The sequence below is a fragment of the Opisthocomus hoazin genome, chromosome 1 (assembly GCF_030867145.1).
Source record: "Opisthocomus hoazin isolate bOpiHoa1 chromosome 1, bOpiHoa1.hap1, whole genome shotgun sequence".
Lineage (NCBI taxonomy): Eukaryota > Metazoa > Chordata > Aves > Opisthocomiformes > Opisthocomidae > Opisthocomus > Opisthocomus hoazin.
The window spans coordinates 38,012,787-38,031,450 of record NC_134414.1 but is presented as its reverse complement, the minus strand read 5'-3'; the positions used below and the strand labels follow the sequence as shown (position 1 = coordinate 38,031,450).

Genomic DNA, 18,664 nt, shown 5'->3' with positions numbered 1-18,664 from the left:
CTCCAAGTGGCAGCTCCATTCATTCGCTGAAACATAAAAATCGGTTTTCATAAAAACCGACGAGTGCCAAAGCGCCTTCACAAACCGTGGGAAGAGCTGCAAAACGCCTTAGCGTGCCCTCAGGGGGAACGCGTGACACACAACGCTGGTGCACACGTTGCAGCGAGAGTGGTCGCTGGTGCTGCTGTTTGTTGAGCAAAGCCACGTTGCTCTTGAGCATTTTACTAATTAAAAATAAATGCATATTAAGAAGCTCTGCAAGTCCCAGCAGAATGAAAGGAGAGTGTGTGTTGGCTGAATTTCTGAGCAGCGAAGTAACGCTGCCAGTCCTTGGGAGACAGGGACAAGCAGAGCCGCTGCTTTGATTTCCCGGGGGCGGCGATGGGCATTAAAGCAGGTGAGAGATGCACGGCCCGGGGAAAATTTTTCCCTGAATTGTTACAATTTAGAGAGACGCTGTCAGGTCAAATACGCTCTGCAATGGAGCGTTGGTCAAAGCAAAACCCAAATCCCCTCCTTCTGAACTGAAAGAAAAAGTTTCATTCATTTCTTCTCCCTTTTTCTCAAAATCTACCGCGAACTGCTTCCACCCTCTCCCAGCCACCCTCCCGGCCAGGCCTGGCCCTGGACATGGCCATATCCTGGGGGCCCACGAAACGTGAGCTGAAACACAGAATAAAGCCAAACACTACAGAAAGGTGACTTTAAATAGCATGACATGAAATACAATTTACAGGGAGAATCAAACAAAAGGTTTAAAATTGGATTTACCTTGGAGTTTCCCTAAAATAACACTATGTCTTACAATACAGTTAACAGTGTTACACTGCATGTAAATCTGAGGTGAGAAAGTTTATCCACTCAAGTAATCTAGAAAGTGTACAGTAGGTTTGCAATTAACTGCAATAAAATGCTTCTTTTCAAGAAGGACTGCTGGCCAAAAAAGCAGAGGTGCTGAAGGCATTTCCATGTAAAGCCACATTTACTAACGGACTGATTAATATCCCGATTCTTTATTGCATTTAGTATCTCATTGTATGTTTACAGGACCAAGACATTTATATTTTGAAGCGTACTTCCCCTCCGTAGCCAAGTCTGGGTATATGTGCGTGTACACGCTTTGTCCCAGCCAGGGATAACCTTCTCAACCTTCTCCTCCCAATTCCCTTCTCTCCAAACAGGAACTGCATCTTCAGCCTCTTTGTTTTCACATATAGAGTTATCATAACAATACTAACAAGCCTTTGAAAATCGTCTTCCGTCCTCTGTTGCCATAAAGAATTTCAAAGCTGGCCAGGCTCCGAAACACATCCTAAATATGGGACATTTTTGATGTTCTGGTAAAGATTTTTGCTGCAGGACCGATGGATTAGAGAACGACCACTAGAAACTGGACCCTTTAAAACACTGATGGGTGTATTTAACGAGATCAAATCAATTTGCACCCTCCCCTCCAAATACACCGCTCACAGTGCGGTTGGAGCAACGGCAGGATTAAGAGAAACATTAGAAGTGGAGTACTGCAATTCCTCCTTCAGATTTTTCTAAGCACTCTCCCTTGACTTTTTGCTATTCAGTCACCCTCAAATTAATATCAGCAGAGTATCAGTGACGATGCACACCCCCTGCCCCAGCTTAATTAAATCATAAATTTAATTTGAGAAGTATTCCAGTGTTCCTGATGCACTACAAGATATCTGTTCTTTAGTAGATAAAGAGGAATTATCGCCTCATGGGACAAGCCAAACGCCAGCCAACTGAATTATGAAATAAGGCTTTATAACTATACTGGATATTAAATATACTGCAACACAGATATTTTGCTAAAATAAAAATAGACATTTTTCCTCTTCCTTTATAAAAAAGGACTTATTTTCTCATGCCTAGATCTCTCCTCCAGTTTCATCTCCAAGAGACCCAAGAAAAACAGATCAAGAAATTGCTCTAGCAAAGCGTTAGTAACTGTTTTGTCTCCTGACCAAAAAGCCACCTCCAGGTATGGAGGCCATCCCAGGGCATTCTGGGCAACAGCGCAGCAGTACAGCACCATGGGTCATGCAAAGGAGACACGGCGGGAGTTCTCTCCTTGGAAACGCTGGCTGTTGGGTTCTTCAGACTGCCTTGACCCTTTCCCCTTACTTTTCACAGGCAGAACTGAAAGGACCTATTTTTGTTTTGTTTTCCTTCTTAACAGCCACTTTCTTTAGATCTGACAACTCTGAGCGCCGTGCCTGGTCAGACAATGAATGTTTACACGCGACGGTCGGCGTTTCCCAACTGCTCCATTGTTCCCAGCATCCAGCGGTGAAGCCCCGATGGCCGTCAGGACAAGAAAGCCACAGCAGAGGAAGGAAGGGTTTCCTGGCCGACAAGAGCAGTCCTGTTTAACTCAGAGATGGAGTTCACCACCCATTCAAACACACGCACACAAAGCGTTGAAACAGACCACCTGGCTCTGCCTCACGTAACATTCTCAAATCCCAGCGAGCCGTGTTTAGCAGAGCGGGGCGAGATGACACTGTAGTGCTGGCAGCACGACAGGCAGAGGAACGATCACAAACTGTTCTTTATTTATTTGTCCCTCCGGAATAAACACCTGCTCTGTTGCCATCCTGCCATCTACCTCCGCCCCGCTGCTGTTCTTTGAACGCGCTAAGTCGGTTGAGAGGTTCTGGGTGAAATTTTACAGCCTGGCTGTCGTGCAGATTTGGGTCGCTTTGCTGATCAGAGAACAGTTTGTATTTTATTAATAACTGTGTTAATCCTCAGCTTTCGGGTTCGTATCTCCAGCAGGACTGAGTTTCTTCTTTGAATTCGCGCACCGTGACATCAGTGACGCTTAGGCACTTGACAGCATGGTAGATGTGAAGATCTGCTGCAAAATCTGGGGGATCTCTTTGGTATCCATGGCAATAAAAGACCGACCTGCTGGTAGCGTCCTCTGCAGCCTAAGGAGCAGAAAAAGGGACAAGACACAATTACCATTTCAAATCATCTTCCCTACCGCAAGCCAGGCTTCCTTAAGAAGAGATGTTTTTCCCTCTGAATACCTTGCCAACCCGTGCCATTCACGCCGCTGTCACCATGCAATTAAAGGCTTGGGAAAGCAGCAGTTGGGAGGAAACACTGACTGCAGCTAAGTCACAGAGGTCCTTTCAGCAGGACAATCAAGACGGTTCCTGGAGATTTCTGTCCACGTCCTCTTTCTGACGTGCAAAAAGTCTGTTTTGATCAGGGTGCCAGTGACCCTACGAGGTATTCCCACAACCGGTTTTCTGAGGGCAGCTAGGGATTTACTTTGGAAGTGAAGATATTTACTTACTCTCAACAGCTCCCCATGAACCCACAGCTCTTTCAGTTCAACACCCCCAGCGATTCTAAATGTGCTCTTTGTATTTCTTCTTTGAGGTTGCAGCAGATTAGATGGAAAGGTATTTTTCTGCCAGGATCAGCCTGACACATTTTTATTCGCAGCTTAACCCCCCTTAAAAAAGCTAAATGAGACGCACGTTACAAACCCTATCTGCCTCATCTCCAGTCAGCAGGCTTGGAATTTATATTTTCACCGCTTTTTAAATGAGTTTATGCTCCGCACCATTTCCCCAATGCTAAGCTAAGTCTCACTTTTAAAGTGAGTTTTAAAAAAAGCTGCAACAGAGAATTCCCTTCTCCTTCCCCCACTGCAGTTACAGGAAGGCTTTGTCAAATTCTGCGCTTCCACGTACACAGAAGCGCATTTCAGCGACAGCATTGTGTGCGTTTTCCATACCCAGTGAACTCAGCAATTATAAGATCTCCTCTTACACAGCAGGACATGGTCAATGCTTTTTTTTTTCATTCCTAGTAGAAGTAAAAGGACTTTCTGTAATTATAATCTTTCAGAATGGATTCTTTTTTCATGCATAACACAGCTCTGATGTACAGACCTGAAAACATGACTAATGCTCGCTGTGCAGCTGTATCTTTCAACTCTTTTCTGATTAAAACTACATAACGAGGGCAAATACCCTTTTGGCCTTCTGTCACTCTGCTCTAGTTGAAGACTCGAACAGAAGCAGAAAAGGCACGGTTGATATTTGTGGCTGTACCAGCTTTTTGCTGCACGTGCTGGTCCTCCGTGGATATGGAACATCACCTGGGACAGAATTTCCTTATTCTTCCCTGTGCCCAAACACTTTAAAGTAAAATTATGTAGTAGCACTAAAAATTACAGAATCACAGAATGGCAGGGGTTGGAAGGGACCTCTGTGGGTCATCCAGTCCAACCCCCCTGCTGAAGCAGGGTCGCCTACAGCAGGCTGCACAGGACCTTGTCCAGGTGAGTTTTGAATATCTCCAGAGAAGGAGACTCCACAACCTCCCTGGGCAGCCTGTTCCAGTGCTCCGTCACCCTCAGCGGGAAGAAGTTCTTCCTTGTGTTCAGAATACGCATATTGAATAGACATTAAAAATAGACATATTGGCTCAGATTCTCCAAGCAATTTAGGTCTCTAACACAAAAGGAGTATCTGAGTCAAATTTCTGGCAGTTTTAAACACCATTAAACTTCTGCTTCTCTTGCTTTAATCTCTTTTCTTAGGCCCACAGACATTCAAACCCCACACTGGGAAATGGCAAAGGCACCATGTCTCCATCATGATTATGTAGTGATATTACATACGGGGACAGTGCACATCCTCCATTGGGAGGACGGCCTCAGGTGCTCCCTTTGGAGGCTCAGAATACTCTGAACTAGCTGGCCATAACTGTAAGGACCCACAAAGCAGTCTCCTTCCTGACACAAGACTTCTTCTTGCTAGTAGATAGAAAAACAAAAAAAAGAATGATGAATGAAAACTTGGATGTGACTCGCAATGTGCGCTCGCAGCCCAGAAGGACCAACTGTATCCAGGGCAGCATCAAAAGCAGCGTGGCCAGCAGGTCGAGGAAGGGCATTCTGCCCCTCTGCTCCACTCTGATGAGATCCCACCTGGAGTCCTGTGTCCAGCTCTGGAGCCCTCAGCACAGGACAGACATGGAGCTGTTGGAGCGGGTCCAGAGGAGGCCACAAAAATGGTGAAAAGTCTGGAACACCTCTGCTGTGAGGAAAGGCTGAGAGAGTCGGGTCTGTTCAGCCTGGAGAAGAGAAGGCTGCGGGGAGACCTTGTAGCAGCCTTTCTATATATAAAGGGGGTTCATCAGAAGGGAGGAGAGAGACTTTTTCCCAGGGCCTGTAGTGACAGCACAAGGGACAACAGTTTTAAACTGAAAGAAGGTAGGTTTAGATTGGACATAAGGAAGACATTTTTTACCATGAGGGTGGTGAGGCACTGGCACAGGTTGCCCAGAGAAGCTGTGGCTGCCCCCTCCCTGGCAGTGTTCAAGGCCAGGCTGGACGGGGCTGGTCTGGTGGAAGGTGTCCCTGCCCACGGCAGGGGGGTTGGTCCCTTCCAACCCAAACCATTCTACGATTTTGTGATTTTATGGTCAAAACCTTAGTGCAGAACACCAGCACGGGCAACTATGCCTAACTTCATTGTAAGAAAAGCATACTTTAGGTTTATGATGAACGGAAACAAAGGAAGTTACATTAGGCATAAAACAAATATACTTACCTATCTGCCTGGTCTCCTAAGGATCCTATAAATATGGCAAAAGCATTGACTTGAGCATTGGTGGTCAAGACCTGGGCAAACCTGGACGGCTGAATACCATATCGCTCGAGATTTGCATCACTCAACACGACAACAAAATACTCGTCAGCCTCTTCCTTGGCGATTTCACGAATGGCATGCTCTGTCCCTTCCAAGGTATGGTCTCCACTCATGCAGAACTGCGCGTGGGCATGCATGACCTGTGTGCACAGCACGATCAAGTGGAAATACATAAGATGACTTTATGAATAAACACTCGTTTCAACTGGCACAAGACGGGGCAAATACTTAGTAATATCATATTAGAGGATGCTTCAGAAATGTGGACAGTGCTGCAGACACTAAAGAATATGGAGCATTTCGTATATAACATGTTGTATTTTAAGACAGGCGCCACTTATTAAAACCACAGTGGGTCAAACAAACAAAACTCACACTTGGACAAAATGAGACAGGACCTTAGTAAAATTAAGCAAAATGCTTCCATCAGCTGCAGTTTGAGTAGCTACATTCCTACGTATTTAAGAAAGAAAACAGGATTTCATTTCCTAATACTGTGACCAGCTCCTGCCTGTTTATCATTTGCACTAGACTTCCAAAACCCTAGTAGCATCACAGATATTATCAAACACCTGACTCCTGATAGTAGCAGCAAGGTTTAAAAATGTTGAAACATTTTGTTTGAGCTTTTATGAAATAAATACACTTTTTTTCATTGACGAAGCTGTTTCCTATGCAGAAGGCAAGGAATTTTCGACACTAGAAAATCCAGTCCATCTAACTCAGTAACTGCCAATCTTTTCAAAATACTGTTTGAAGGAAGCTCAAATACACGGTTCTGACATACGAAGCTGCCAGCCAGGTAAATCCTAAAATATACTCAATTTTTCTTCATCCTATTGCAATAAAATCTTGGTGAATACACTCACTTTGCAATTGTGATTTAAAACATTTTCAGTCTAGCACTGACACACTTCCCCCTTGCTACTGTGACACACCACTTTCTGAAGGTATGAGGCTAAATCAATGACCTGAGATCCCTCTACAGTTTAAATTAGCCACCTACACACTAATAATATCACCACATTATTTAGGTAGAGCTATCTATATCACTGCATAATGCCTGAAACTTCCTATATCCTTTGACAGGCAATCAAAATGACGCATTTATGACACAGCAGTGCAGGAGAAGCCATATCTAACTTCTATGATTTCGGCATAATTCGTTTTCTGCCATGTCTCTGAAACACAAAGTTTGCATTCTTGTCTTCCTTTTATTTCACTCTCCTTATGTTTTGCATTCTGTGACCTACCTAGAATTTTATCTTTGCAGTCATAAAATCCTTAATTATCCAGCATCACTTATCAGTAGGATTTACCTTAAGAATCTCTAATCTTTCCTTATTGTTCTTGGGAACTTTGTCACTCCCAACCAAGGCGATGTTGAAGCCATCTCCTGAATGTCCAACAATATCGTACTGCAAGAAAGAAACTTCATCAGTCATCTGTTAGTCACAAATGGCCCTTGGGTCACAATGACATGAGATAGCTCAAAGGCAACTTGCTTTCAGCAAGAAAACCCAAATACTGCTCCCTGCTTCTATTTATGAGCTGCTTAAGGGAACTACTTGCAATTTCCCACTGACATGAGAATGTGAGAAAGAATTGCTAAATAATGAAATTAAAGAACAGTTACTTATTTCCATGGTCTGTTTTTCACCTCGCCCCACCGATTGCAGAGCGGTGATGTGCAAGATCAAGCCCTTGCCCTCTCACATTGTCTGCTTATTTTATTAAAGTACCGATTTTCGTCCTCTTGAGTCTGACAAACAAGAAGCGCATTGTTTGAGAGTAGCTCCCATGTTTGATGGATCGTTTCTGTGACCTCATTCTGCTTTGTAAAAAAAAGTATGACAAGCCTTCTTTTTTGAAAATCAGCACTCCTTATTTTTGTGCACGACAGATCAAAGTCATTGCTGAAAGTATGTAGCGAAGTGAATTCCAAGAGTCTCTGTAGGTTTTCAAAGGAGACAGTGTGCGCCTCATTCTTCTGTGAAAGATGTTGCAAAAACGTGACATGGAGAGCTGTAAAGTTCAAATATCTTGTTGAACAAATAATGTAATATTGGGAAGCCCTTTGTTTTATGTGAGATCTTTATTGTTGATACATGAAAACTAAGACAAGCTGAGTTATGGCAAGGTCCTGACCTGCCCTTTGTGTTGTGGATGTGGCAGTCACCCCAGGGAGAATTCATGAGCAGGACAAAAGTGCATTTAAGAGCTGTCTACACCAAGTAATAGAGCATAATGCACGGATCCTGAGCCCAGAGAGACCTGAGCTGGCAATTCCTCAACACAAGCATGCCTATATTTTCCCCTTACTAGCTGGCACAGACTTGTCATCAATTGACAGGGAGCCCTTGTGCAATATTTTGCCTTTCTGCTATCTTTTATTCAAGTACTGCCTGCAGGTCCCTGCCAAGTTCACCATCCCTAAGACCCACATAATCATTTAGTAAAAGGCGGGTCTCATCCTCAAAGACTTTCTGAATTTTCTTTCCTACTTTATTTGGTGTAAGTCATGTTCTGGAGACTAGGGAAACAGCATTCTTTACCAAGAAAGCTCTTTTTAAATTTTTTCCATACCACTAATTTGCTTAAAAATATATCAAGAGTAAGAGACAGCTATAGCAGCTGGAACAACATTTTTAAAGGTGACACCTCCCTCTGCAAAACAGCAAACGTGCCACATTATTTCACACAGGGTCAGACCATTTTATGACAGCCTCACATAACCCAGACTTCCTTCCCCTAGGAAATCTTTATATAACCTAGTCCCCGTGTGCTCCCTTTACATTCTGCTCTGTTGGCTCTTCCCACTGTTCTCCTCAGCCATTCCATTTCTTGTGTTTGCTACCCAGCTCACGTAGAGCTTCCAGTCTGACACATGGTTTCTCTTCAAAACCTATTTCTCATCACCAATGCTTCAGACTCTTTTTCCCGATGAATATTTAGCTGGTGTTTCTGTCTTCCCCAAAACATTCTCCTTCCTGGAGAACAGACATGGCAAATGAAAATACACAAATTTTGACAATAATATTGACATTACATTCATTCAACATACTTCTGAATTAATACAGGAATAAATGCAGAATGTGAACCACACACAAAGAGAGTGTGTATATGTATTGTTTTCAAAACTGGAGATTATTCAAATCAGAGGAACTAGATGAAACAGTGGTTTAATGGAGCAGAAAATATACAGCGTTAATGTGGTTCTTACGTAATGTCAGAAATGTCCACAGGTCTTCAGGGTAGGCTCTTAATTATGAAACTCTGCACGTCTTTTGCTGAGCAGTTTTGTATTCGGTCTCACTTTTAAATCAACAACCTAATTAGGTAAAGTAAAATGCTGTCATCCTCCTGTGTAGAAAGAAGGCTGATCCTTCGTAATGAGCTCCCTCCCTGCATTTCACGCACCTCTCCCACCGGGTGTCCTGGTATCAGCTCTGCCATACTGAGTTCATGGGAACAGGCCAAACTTTGCTATTTGGGAATATCATTTCGGTTCTTGGCACACACGAGTAACAGGGCAGCCTTTCATCTCCAAAAGGCTGGGTCTAAACTCAGTGTGACAGTCTGTCTAAAGGGAACCGCCGTAGCTCCTAGATGAAACACCAGATGTTGACCCTACGGTTGGGCCCCCTCCACATTTTTGCACAAGGCGGGACTGTACAACCCGGGTATGGGCAAGGCGAGGCTGAAATGAGCCGAGCAAACCATGGCAGGCTCGTAAAGCCGTTCACCTGCAAACATCATGTCCTGTCTGCTCCCTCCTCGGCCAGCTGTTTGTTATTCTCCGTCTGTGCCCATGCATGTGTCTGAGGAGGTATACTTCTATTTAACAGATGTTATCTACTTCCTCGTTTCTTTGTTGACTCTTTATGATTATAAAAAAGTGTGGTGAGGCAGCAGGGACGAAGCGGCTGTTTGCTTTTTCCTGGCTGCTGCATTCAGGGTGAAGCAGGGGCTCCCCAAAAGCAGGGTGAGATCCTGCCATGCTGTGGAAGAGAAGCGCTGTGGTCACCAGCCCTTGCATGCTGGCCTTCATGGTCCTCTGATCCCCGTGGAAGTCAAATCAAGGACCAGGAGTGGCCAAAACCTAACGAGTGTGCGGTTGCTTTTGGGTGGCTTCGTTCCCCAAACTGTGAGGCTGGATGAGCACTTGTGCCCCAGTGACGGAGGGAATGGAAACGTAGCAGCACTGGCTTGGACTGACTCAAGTCACCATAGTACTGCAGCCTGGGAGACCCTCCCTGGGAGGGAGGGATGGGAGCAGGCTCACAGCCAAGCTTTAGAGGGGAGATGTTTGCTGAGGGGAATGTATGGAGTCTACCAGAATTTAGGAATACAGAGGTTGGGAAAGGAGTAAAACTGGAGTGAAGAAGCCCATTCTGCAAGAGCAAAGAAGCAGGATTTACATCTCTCAGCCGAGTTTTCTTTCAGTAAATTACCACCTCCTCCTGATTTGTGTTCTAGCAAAATGAACCCTTAGTGAACCCTTGATGATTTGATGTTATCTTGGTGTGCTCATTTTAAAGAGAAGGTGCAGGCAGCTCCGCAGCCCTGGCCAACTGGGAACCCCAACGCATGCAGGCACACGCATGCTTTGTCAAAACCAGTTTTCTTCCTTCGCAGTAGCTAAAGACAAGCACAGAAAAAGGGCCTCTGAGGAGCAAGGATCCAATGCATTTTCCTCATAAATTCCCCAGAAGAATTTGTGTGGATGGGGTCACAAGCGAGAGAAGAGCTGTGATACACTCTTACTCAAACTGACCTTTGTTTTGTTTTACAAAATAGATTGCAAGCAGAGGCTCTCAGGACAAATCCAGCAGCAAAACACACAGTGCCTGCCACAGTGCAGGCTTAATTGAATTAATTTATTATTGTGGCAGACAGCGGCTCGTTTTCCAATAGCCTCAGGTACACTGAGACAGGGACTGCTCTATTCAGAGCTGTGAGTACACTGTATGTAAACACGTCTGTCAAGAGAGCATCATTTTGTTGATTTCTTTCCTTACACGTTAAAACAATCCCTATTCCACCATCACATTTTGCACTGAATGGATGGTTGCTGCTGCCTAAAATGGGTAAAATGGAAGACTTTGTCTTCTGCAGCTGCCATGCGAAAAGGTTTGATTTCTGAAGGCATTTAGCTGAAACAAGACGCATGCTGAATGTAAAAGGCAGTGTGAATTAGGCCTCTGACGGTGGGCTAGACATTTATAAATTCATCTCTTCTTTGGACAACACTGAACATTTTTTTTTCTGAATTTATTTCAAACCTTTTGTTTATTATTAAAAGAAGCTATTCTGCCAAGCATGTGGAACATATATTTTTTCCCTGAACTAACAGTGCTGCCTCCATAGTAAATTCTACAAATGGGGAGTGCTGAAATAGGCCTATAAAACCTGTAGTTATCGCTTTAATATTGCTATAAATAACAACTCAGGCTTTTCCTACCAGTTACATAACATGCCATTTATTGAACCACTTACAATATTTTAAAAGCTTCGTAAAACTGCTGTTGGATAATTTACTGGACATGCCTCCTAAATCTGCCATCGTGTGTGCAAATGATGGTAATTAGGGATGATATAAACCCATATGGTTTGTGTGACAGACATAATACTACCTCAGATAAAACAAACAGCAAACTGCCCTTCTGTATATTTTCAAATAACTGGCACCTAAAATGAGATGTACAAAAGATGTCAGAACTTTGATCCTGCAAAATAACTTGCTTCTTATAATTTACACATACAAGTGATGCATCCACAAATTTAAAGAGGTCAAGGGGCATCTGTAGGAACATATTTAACTTCCATTAATAGGATGAGACTGAGAATGTGGCTTCTATTATCTCAGTCACTCCCACTCTTTTCTTTAATAAAGCACTTCAGAGGAGGCGTGGATGAGATGCCATTGGAGGAGGGCTTTACTGTCGTTAATTTAAATGGATTTCAAGACTGTGGGATGAGCCTCCCATTTCCCCCTTGACAAGGAATGATTCACTGCCTGCACTGATGGGAAATGGAAGCAGGCAGGTTGTCCTACGCAAGCATAAAAAGGGGACAAATACCTGCTGGCACTTGTCTGACTTTTTATGAAGAATAAACTTCATAATGACCTGCTTGGCACAGTCACATACCCAGTACTTAGCTCTTCTGTATAAGCAAGCAGGAATGAAGTATTCTCTACCTTCATTCAGGGCTGTAAAGACCTATCAGGCAATCAACATCACCAGTGATACCAAGGGGTACCACCCATGGAGAACGCTCAGCCAGTAGGATAAAACAACCAAGCAAAAGCCCATTTGATTCATCCGCAGCCTTATTTAGCTGAGAACTAAACCAAGCACCATCAGAAAAGGGATCTTGGAGCAAGAACTGGTTTCCCAAGTTTGCACTGCACTTCAACAGCAGAAGGGAACTTTACTGTCTAAATCCCCTTTGAATACTTTGCTCAACAAGCCTGATGGTCCCCCAGGTTCAACACACATTGTACAAGAAATCCCTCAAATTTGCAGCACATGTTGTTGTGACCCTTGCAGATGGGGCTACAACAGGAACAGATAACAGAAGGCATATCTAAAGGCCAAAAAAGTCTACTTTTATAAAACCACTCTTGGAAGGCAAAGAAGAAGATAAGGACGAGAAAGAAAAAAGTGACAAATTGCAGATTTGTCATTGCACACAACACAGTTTTGTGTTCTTTTCTCTTTTTCTCATATGGTTCCTCTTTTAGACATGAGAAATGTATGCTATTTTTGCAGACATACCCAAACTTCAGCTTTGTTCTGAGAAAAATTGGCAGCACCTTGCAAAGTGCCAGTGTTTTACAGACTGGAGTCAGTGATATTTTAAAACAATCACTGGCTCTCTTACTCTTCAAAGACCTAATTACACTCATTAGAAACCGAGGAACTGGCACATGTTCTGGTTATCGATCACATTCATGCAGGTGTAGCAACTGCCGAACCAGATTAAACACACACACACACACACACACACACACACACACACACACACACACAAATCTATTTTTGAGATGGAGATTTCAGGAATGCTATTTATTTTTATCAAAGCAATTACTCAAAGAGTCCATGAGCGCATGCATGGGAGATTTCTCATATGACAGGACTCTGAAATGTAGGTTAAAAAGAGATACTTTAGCCTGGATGATGTTAAGAACATGGTTTAAACATGACTAGTTAATAAATGTCTATGTTTGTTCTTATTTGGGTGGATGAGTCAGAAGCCGGTGAAACATAAGGCCACATCTTGTTTGCTGTCACAGTCATCTCTGGTCTAGTCCTGTAGACATTACGCTCAGTGTGACTCAAATCCCAATGAGGCAGCACACAGAGATGTGGAGGAAGAAAAATACTTTTCTTCCCTTGGGCAAAAGCAGCTCTGAAGTTGCAGAGTGCACGGTGGATCTGGCTAGTCTGGAATCAAGTGGCTGTTACTGGCCCCTCAAAGTTCTCCAGCCAGTGGAAGGAGCTCTTAAATGGAGGAGAGTGACCCTAGAGGCAATTCAAGTTGAACAGATGTAGAAGCTGATGACAACTTTTTTTCCTTGGTATGTCACTAAAATTTCCAGCATCTTTCTCATCACTGTTATTTTAAGTACAAAATTTGCCTTACAGATCTCTTGACTCAGAGATTGTAAGGAGAACATTACTACTCCCATCTTACTGTCATCAAAGAGTAGCAATTTTCACATCTAACAACTGCATGTGGTTTTTGTGTAAGTGTTTATACATATGGCAAGTGGTTGTTAGGGAGGCACATTTATTTTCACAGCTAACTGCATTTTGAGACCTTTGCATGGCCAGACACAGGGTTTCATCTATGTGCATGGCAGAACACTGGCCAACAGCAACTATTTACAAGCAAAATATAATAATCTCTAATAGCGACAGAGGGATTTGAAAGGTAATGAAACAGATTTTCAAGTCCCAGAACTGAAGACAGTTCTTAATGATCTTACTGATGCTGCACAGTGGTCTGGCTGGCTGTCTACTTCTACATGTTAGTTCCTTTACTGTGCACCTGAGGGTCATGCCTGGGCTCCCAGTTACAGAGCTGCACTGGAAACAAGGACAGCTGGCTGTCTACCACTGCACTACATCTTTTTTCAGTGTCATCATCTTCTAAGCCACTGTCCTCTGTTGTGTAAATGTAAAATAACTCCTTGTTATTAACAAGAGCAGAATGGCTGTAGTAGAATGAACAACTATCCCCTCATCATCACTTCCATTTTATTCAGGATTTTATCAGCTCCTTAATATTTATCTCCTCCAAACTGAGCAGTTCTTGCCTACTTAGCCTCTTCTTGTACGGTGACACTTCCACACCCTTTGTAATCTTTGTCACCCTCTCTTCTTCTTCAGCTCTACAAGAAATTTTGTGAGATGAGGGACTAAAGTTGCACACACTATTTTGGATGTGAATGCACTACGGACATTTACAGCGACATTCTGATGCTTTCTGCTTTATTCTCTGTTCTTTTGCTAACAGTTTCTAACACTCAATTAACTTTTTTTGACAGCTGGTGGGCACTGAGTGTTCAAAAAACGATACAACATAATTAATTTCTTTGTTGAGCACTAATATGCAGCTGAGAGTGAGCACTAACAAATAGCTGAGACCTCCTCACTGTGTATTTAAAATCAGAACTGTTTTCTTCCATCTGCAACACTTTACATTTAATAGCACTGAACGCCATCTGCCATTTTATATTCCAGTCACTGTTCATGCCAGGTCCTTCTCCAACTTCTTGCAGCTGAATTTCCCTTTTTGTTTTCCCAAATAACTTCACACAACTAGCAATTTTTGTCACCTCACTATCCATGCCCTTTTACAGATCACTTATGAATATAGAGAACAACATAACAACATGGGCTTTAGCACAAATCCCAACACGGTTCCACCAGTGCCCTTCTTTCACTTCTTCACTCTAAAAAATGACCACTTAGCCTGTTTTCTATATTTTTAGCAGGAGTTCATTTAGTTGAAGGCTTTCCCTTCTGTCCTGAAAATAGTATCATTTCTTCACAAGCCTCTCGTGAAGGGACTTAGTCAAATGCTTTTGGCTAAGGAGACTCTATCAATCAACCTTGCTTGTCACATACATAGACTGTTCAGAATGCATTACTTCCCTTTACAAAAGCAATCTTGACTATACCCGAATATATCTTATTTACCCTTGTGTCCACCACTTCTGTTTCGCCTTCCTTTGATCCTTCATTTGGCCACAATAACATGTGTGTTGCTCAGACATGCCTGACATATCACGCTACACAAGTTGTGTTGTATAATTACACTACCCCTGTTAATATTTGTCATTAACTTTTATATTATCAGTGAGCAGGAGATACAAGAGCAGCTGAACCAGTAATCCCCTCATTTCCCATGATTTTCTTCATTACAGCTGAGTTCCCACATGGCTTCTCTGGGCTAAGGTCTAAGCTTATGGTTACAGCATTTTTCTCCAACAGGAATACAAGGCACCACTCTCTAACTGGCCTATTGTCGTGACCTTTGCAGGAATTTAGTGTCTTTGGGAACAAAAGCATGGTTTCAAAGTTGTTTGAAATTGTGCGATGTGCTCTGTTTAAGCATGTTTAAGGGGGAGAAAGCACGACTGCCAGAGTACACACACCTTGTTTCCTTAGGAAAGCAGGCTAAAACCATAATGCCTGTCTCCTTTTATAGCCTTTTCACTGATAAATGCAAGTCTGCATGACTGTACTTTAGAAGACATTCTAGAAGTACACTTCTCCATATGGCCTGGTTTTGTACAGGAGATTCTACACAAGAACAGAGGCCTGTAGGATTATGCTGTCAGAGGAAGCAAAAATGGCTGAATTGATCTGGACTAAGTTTTGTATTAATTTTGTTTAGAAGATTTTACATTTTGTTCAGATGTATTTTAAGTCTGATGCTTGAGATGCGCTTTGGTAAAGGCACTGGATATCTTTATCCTTCCATTAAACAATGAGTCTGTCAAGAATTAACTTGAGACTGGCCATTCCTGTCTTTTTTAAGGTTAAAGAAACATACCCTAGAACTTGTTTAGGCTTCCTGAGACAAAAAAGGGTATAAAATTTATTTACGTTTCCTTTGCAGGCTACCATCAAATAATATTTGGAACCTAATATCTTTCAGTACAAGAAATTATTTTCTTGCTTTCAGGTAACTGGAAGAGAACACAAGAAAGGGACAAAGAAGTTTGGTCTTTTCCTGTGATAAAGTACTACTGTCTGTACTCTGGGAAGATGGAAAGGCTGGGCATCTTTGCATGTCCCAAAGCTCATATTTACTTGTGTTCTGTAGGCTTAAGCATTTCTGCTCAAAGAAACAAACAGATAAATACAGAAAAAGGCAGCATATTTCACTAAATCAAAGTCTTGAAAGTCTTAGATTGAATTCTCCCCTGCTGAGGCACGTAACATTTCTTATCCATTCACTAGTATTATTTTTCAGGTTGCTAGAAACAGATTAATGTCTTTATGTCCTTGTGGGAATGAATAATGTTCTTTGGCTAGACTGACTGCTGAAACACTTTTTCCACTGCTTCACACAGCCTGTGCAATAACCACAGAGCTCCTAGCCCAGCTGTAATTACCTTGAATTTGTGCTCATAATTCTCAAAAGCTTCCATGACCATGCAGACAGCCTCCATGGAGCGCTCCAGCCGTCCATCCACCCCGTTAAAGCGGTACATGCTGCCAGAAACGTCCACCACCAGGCGCAAGCGCTTAGGTTTCTGCTGGGGGCTCCCAGGCTGACAGGGAAACACAGCAGAAAAAAATCCAGTCTAAATGGGAAAGCTAAACATCGGCAAGGATAAAACATTTCAGAAAGAGAATCCAACGCACTTTGTGAAGCAAGAAACTCTCATCCTGCAAACACTGATTATTTTTTAAGAAAAGAATAAAACCATTTTTTGCAACTGTTTCAAACCAGTTACTCCAGAGACACCTCAGTTCACTCTTTCCCCTCACCTTCAAAGACTGGAAACAAAATACCTCAAAAAATTCCACACGTGCTTGTCAGGAAAATACTTTTTCTGTCTCAGTTTTGATTCTTAACTTTTTATTTCAGTAAAGTGACTCTTAAATCCGCTCTTTCTGCCAAGGCTCATAATGGAAGTGCTTTTCCTTGGCGTACGGTACTAACAGAGACCTGTATAACACTGTGAAAACTTGTCTGCTGAGGTTAATAACATTCCAAAAATGTTTGAAATCTTGTTCTGGTTAACTACTAGTTTCTTCTTCATTCTGATGCTGAAACCATTATTTTTTCCTGACAACAATCCCCATCTGTTTTAACAATTTTTGGCACAGTACATTGAAGGGACGTGTTTTATTTAGTGTGCAATGAGATGAGTCTGGATTCAAGTACAAGGCTAGTAAAGATAGTCTGGCAAACCCCCAGTCACATTAAAATCAAATAACTAAAAAGTTTCGTCTACCTGTAAAGGGTTGCAAGCATTTGTGTGCTGCATTCTTTTCACAGAATCACACAGAATAGTAGGGGTTGGAAGGGACCTCTGTGGGTCACCTAGTCCAACCCCCCTGCCGAAGCAGGGTCACCTACAGTAGGCTGCACAGGATCTTGTCCAGGCGGGTCTTGAATATCTCCAGAGAAGGAGACTCCACAACCTCCCTGGGCAGCCTGTTCCAGTGCTCCGTCACCCTCAGAGGGAAGAAGTTCTTCCTCATGTTCAGACGGAACTTCCTGTGCCTCAGTTTGTGCCCATTGCCCCTTGTCCTGTCACTGGGCACCACTGAAAAGAGCTTGGCCCCATCCTCCTGACACCCACCCTTCAGATATTTGTAAGCATTTATTAGGTCCCCTCACAGCCTTCTCTTCTTCAGGCTGAACAAGCCCAGCTCCCTCAGCCTCTCCTCGTAGGAGAGATGCTCCAGTCCCCTCATCATCCTTGTAGCCCTCCGCTGGACTCTCTCCAGTAGCTCTTCATCTTTCTTGAACTGGGGAGCCCAGAACTGGACACAGTACTCCAGATGGGGCCTCACCAGGGCAGTGTAGAGGGGAAGGAGAACCTCCCTCGTCCTGCTGGCCACACTCTTCTTGATGCACCCCAGGATTCCATTAGCTTTCTTGGCAGCCAGTTAGTTATTTAGTTATTCTCTTAATAGATCATGGCATCCCTGTCCTCCCAAAAACAAAGGGAGAGAGAGGGCCCATTAAATCCTACATTTATTTTGGTTTTTTACTCAAAATTTACAGGTGTCCTTTTTTTTTCTAATTGAACTATTTTTAGAAAGCCTTAAAACTGATACACTGAGTAAATACATTTTGAAAAAAATTATAAATTAATATCCAAACACTTTTTCTTTATTGGTCTTTCACATAGGCAGTGCCAAGTTCCATAAACCGTTCAAAGCAACAGGCATCAGGACCAAACAGCATAAAAAATAATAGCAGGGCTGGATCAGATGTGGGCACCCAATGTGCAAAAAGATGTCGTACTCAGCTATTTAAAAAAATTCTTAGCGTAGTTAAAAATCGCAATCTGTCATTAAACATTACTATTAAATATTATGGACTAGCCCCACCAGTTTTGGCCAGGTTTTGTTGGTCTGATTCAAGTGGTTTCTCTGTTGCTGACTCACATAGACCTAACCATAATGTCTTCTGAGGAATGGCTGAATTGAGCCATAGGATGGACGACTTTATCGTATCTTAATGGCTTTTGCTCTCACTTTTTTCCCATTATGATTTTTATTCTTGTAAATCCAAATATCTGTGGAAGTTGAAATTCTTTGCCTATCATGGAATAAGGAGAAGACATCTGTAAAACGTGCTTATTTTAAAAATTCCTAGGGTATCAGGATATTTATTAACAAAAATTAAATTAAATCAGTGAGAAAATATTTTCCTTTTTCTCAGAAAAACAAACAAACAAAATGTTTTCTGCTAATTGCTTTCAGCTT

The 18,664-nt window shown here is 42.6% G+C and overlaps 1 protein-coding gene across 1 annotated transcript in view; it reads right to left on the bottom strand.

The window, feature by feature from the left end:
• Positions 1-993: 993 nt before the first annotated feature.
• The window catches only part of VWA8 (von Willebrand factor A domain containing 8), a 209,027-nt gene continuing 191,356 nt past the window's right edge, over positions 994-18,664 (bottom strand). Inside the window, exons 42-45 of the mRNA XM_075422478.1 lie at positions 16,330-16,488; positions 7,013-7,111; positions 5,595-5,833; positions 994-2,948 (exon numbers count right to left, since the gene is read on the bottom strand). Coding sequence (XP_075278593.1) covers positions 2,840-2,948; positions 5,595-5,833; positions 7,013-7,111; positions 16,330-16,488 — 606 coding nt within the window. The 3' untranslated portion in view covers positions 994-2,839. The remainder of the gene's footprint in view (positions 2,949-5,594; positions 5,834-7,012; positions 7,112-16,329; positions 16,489-18,664) is intronic.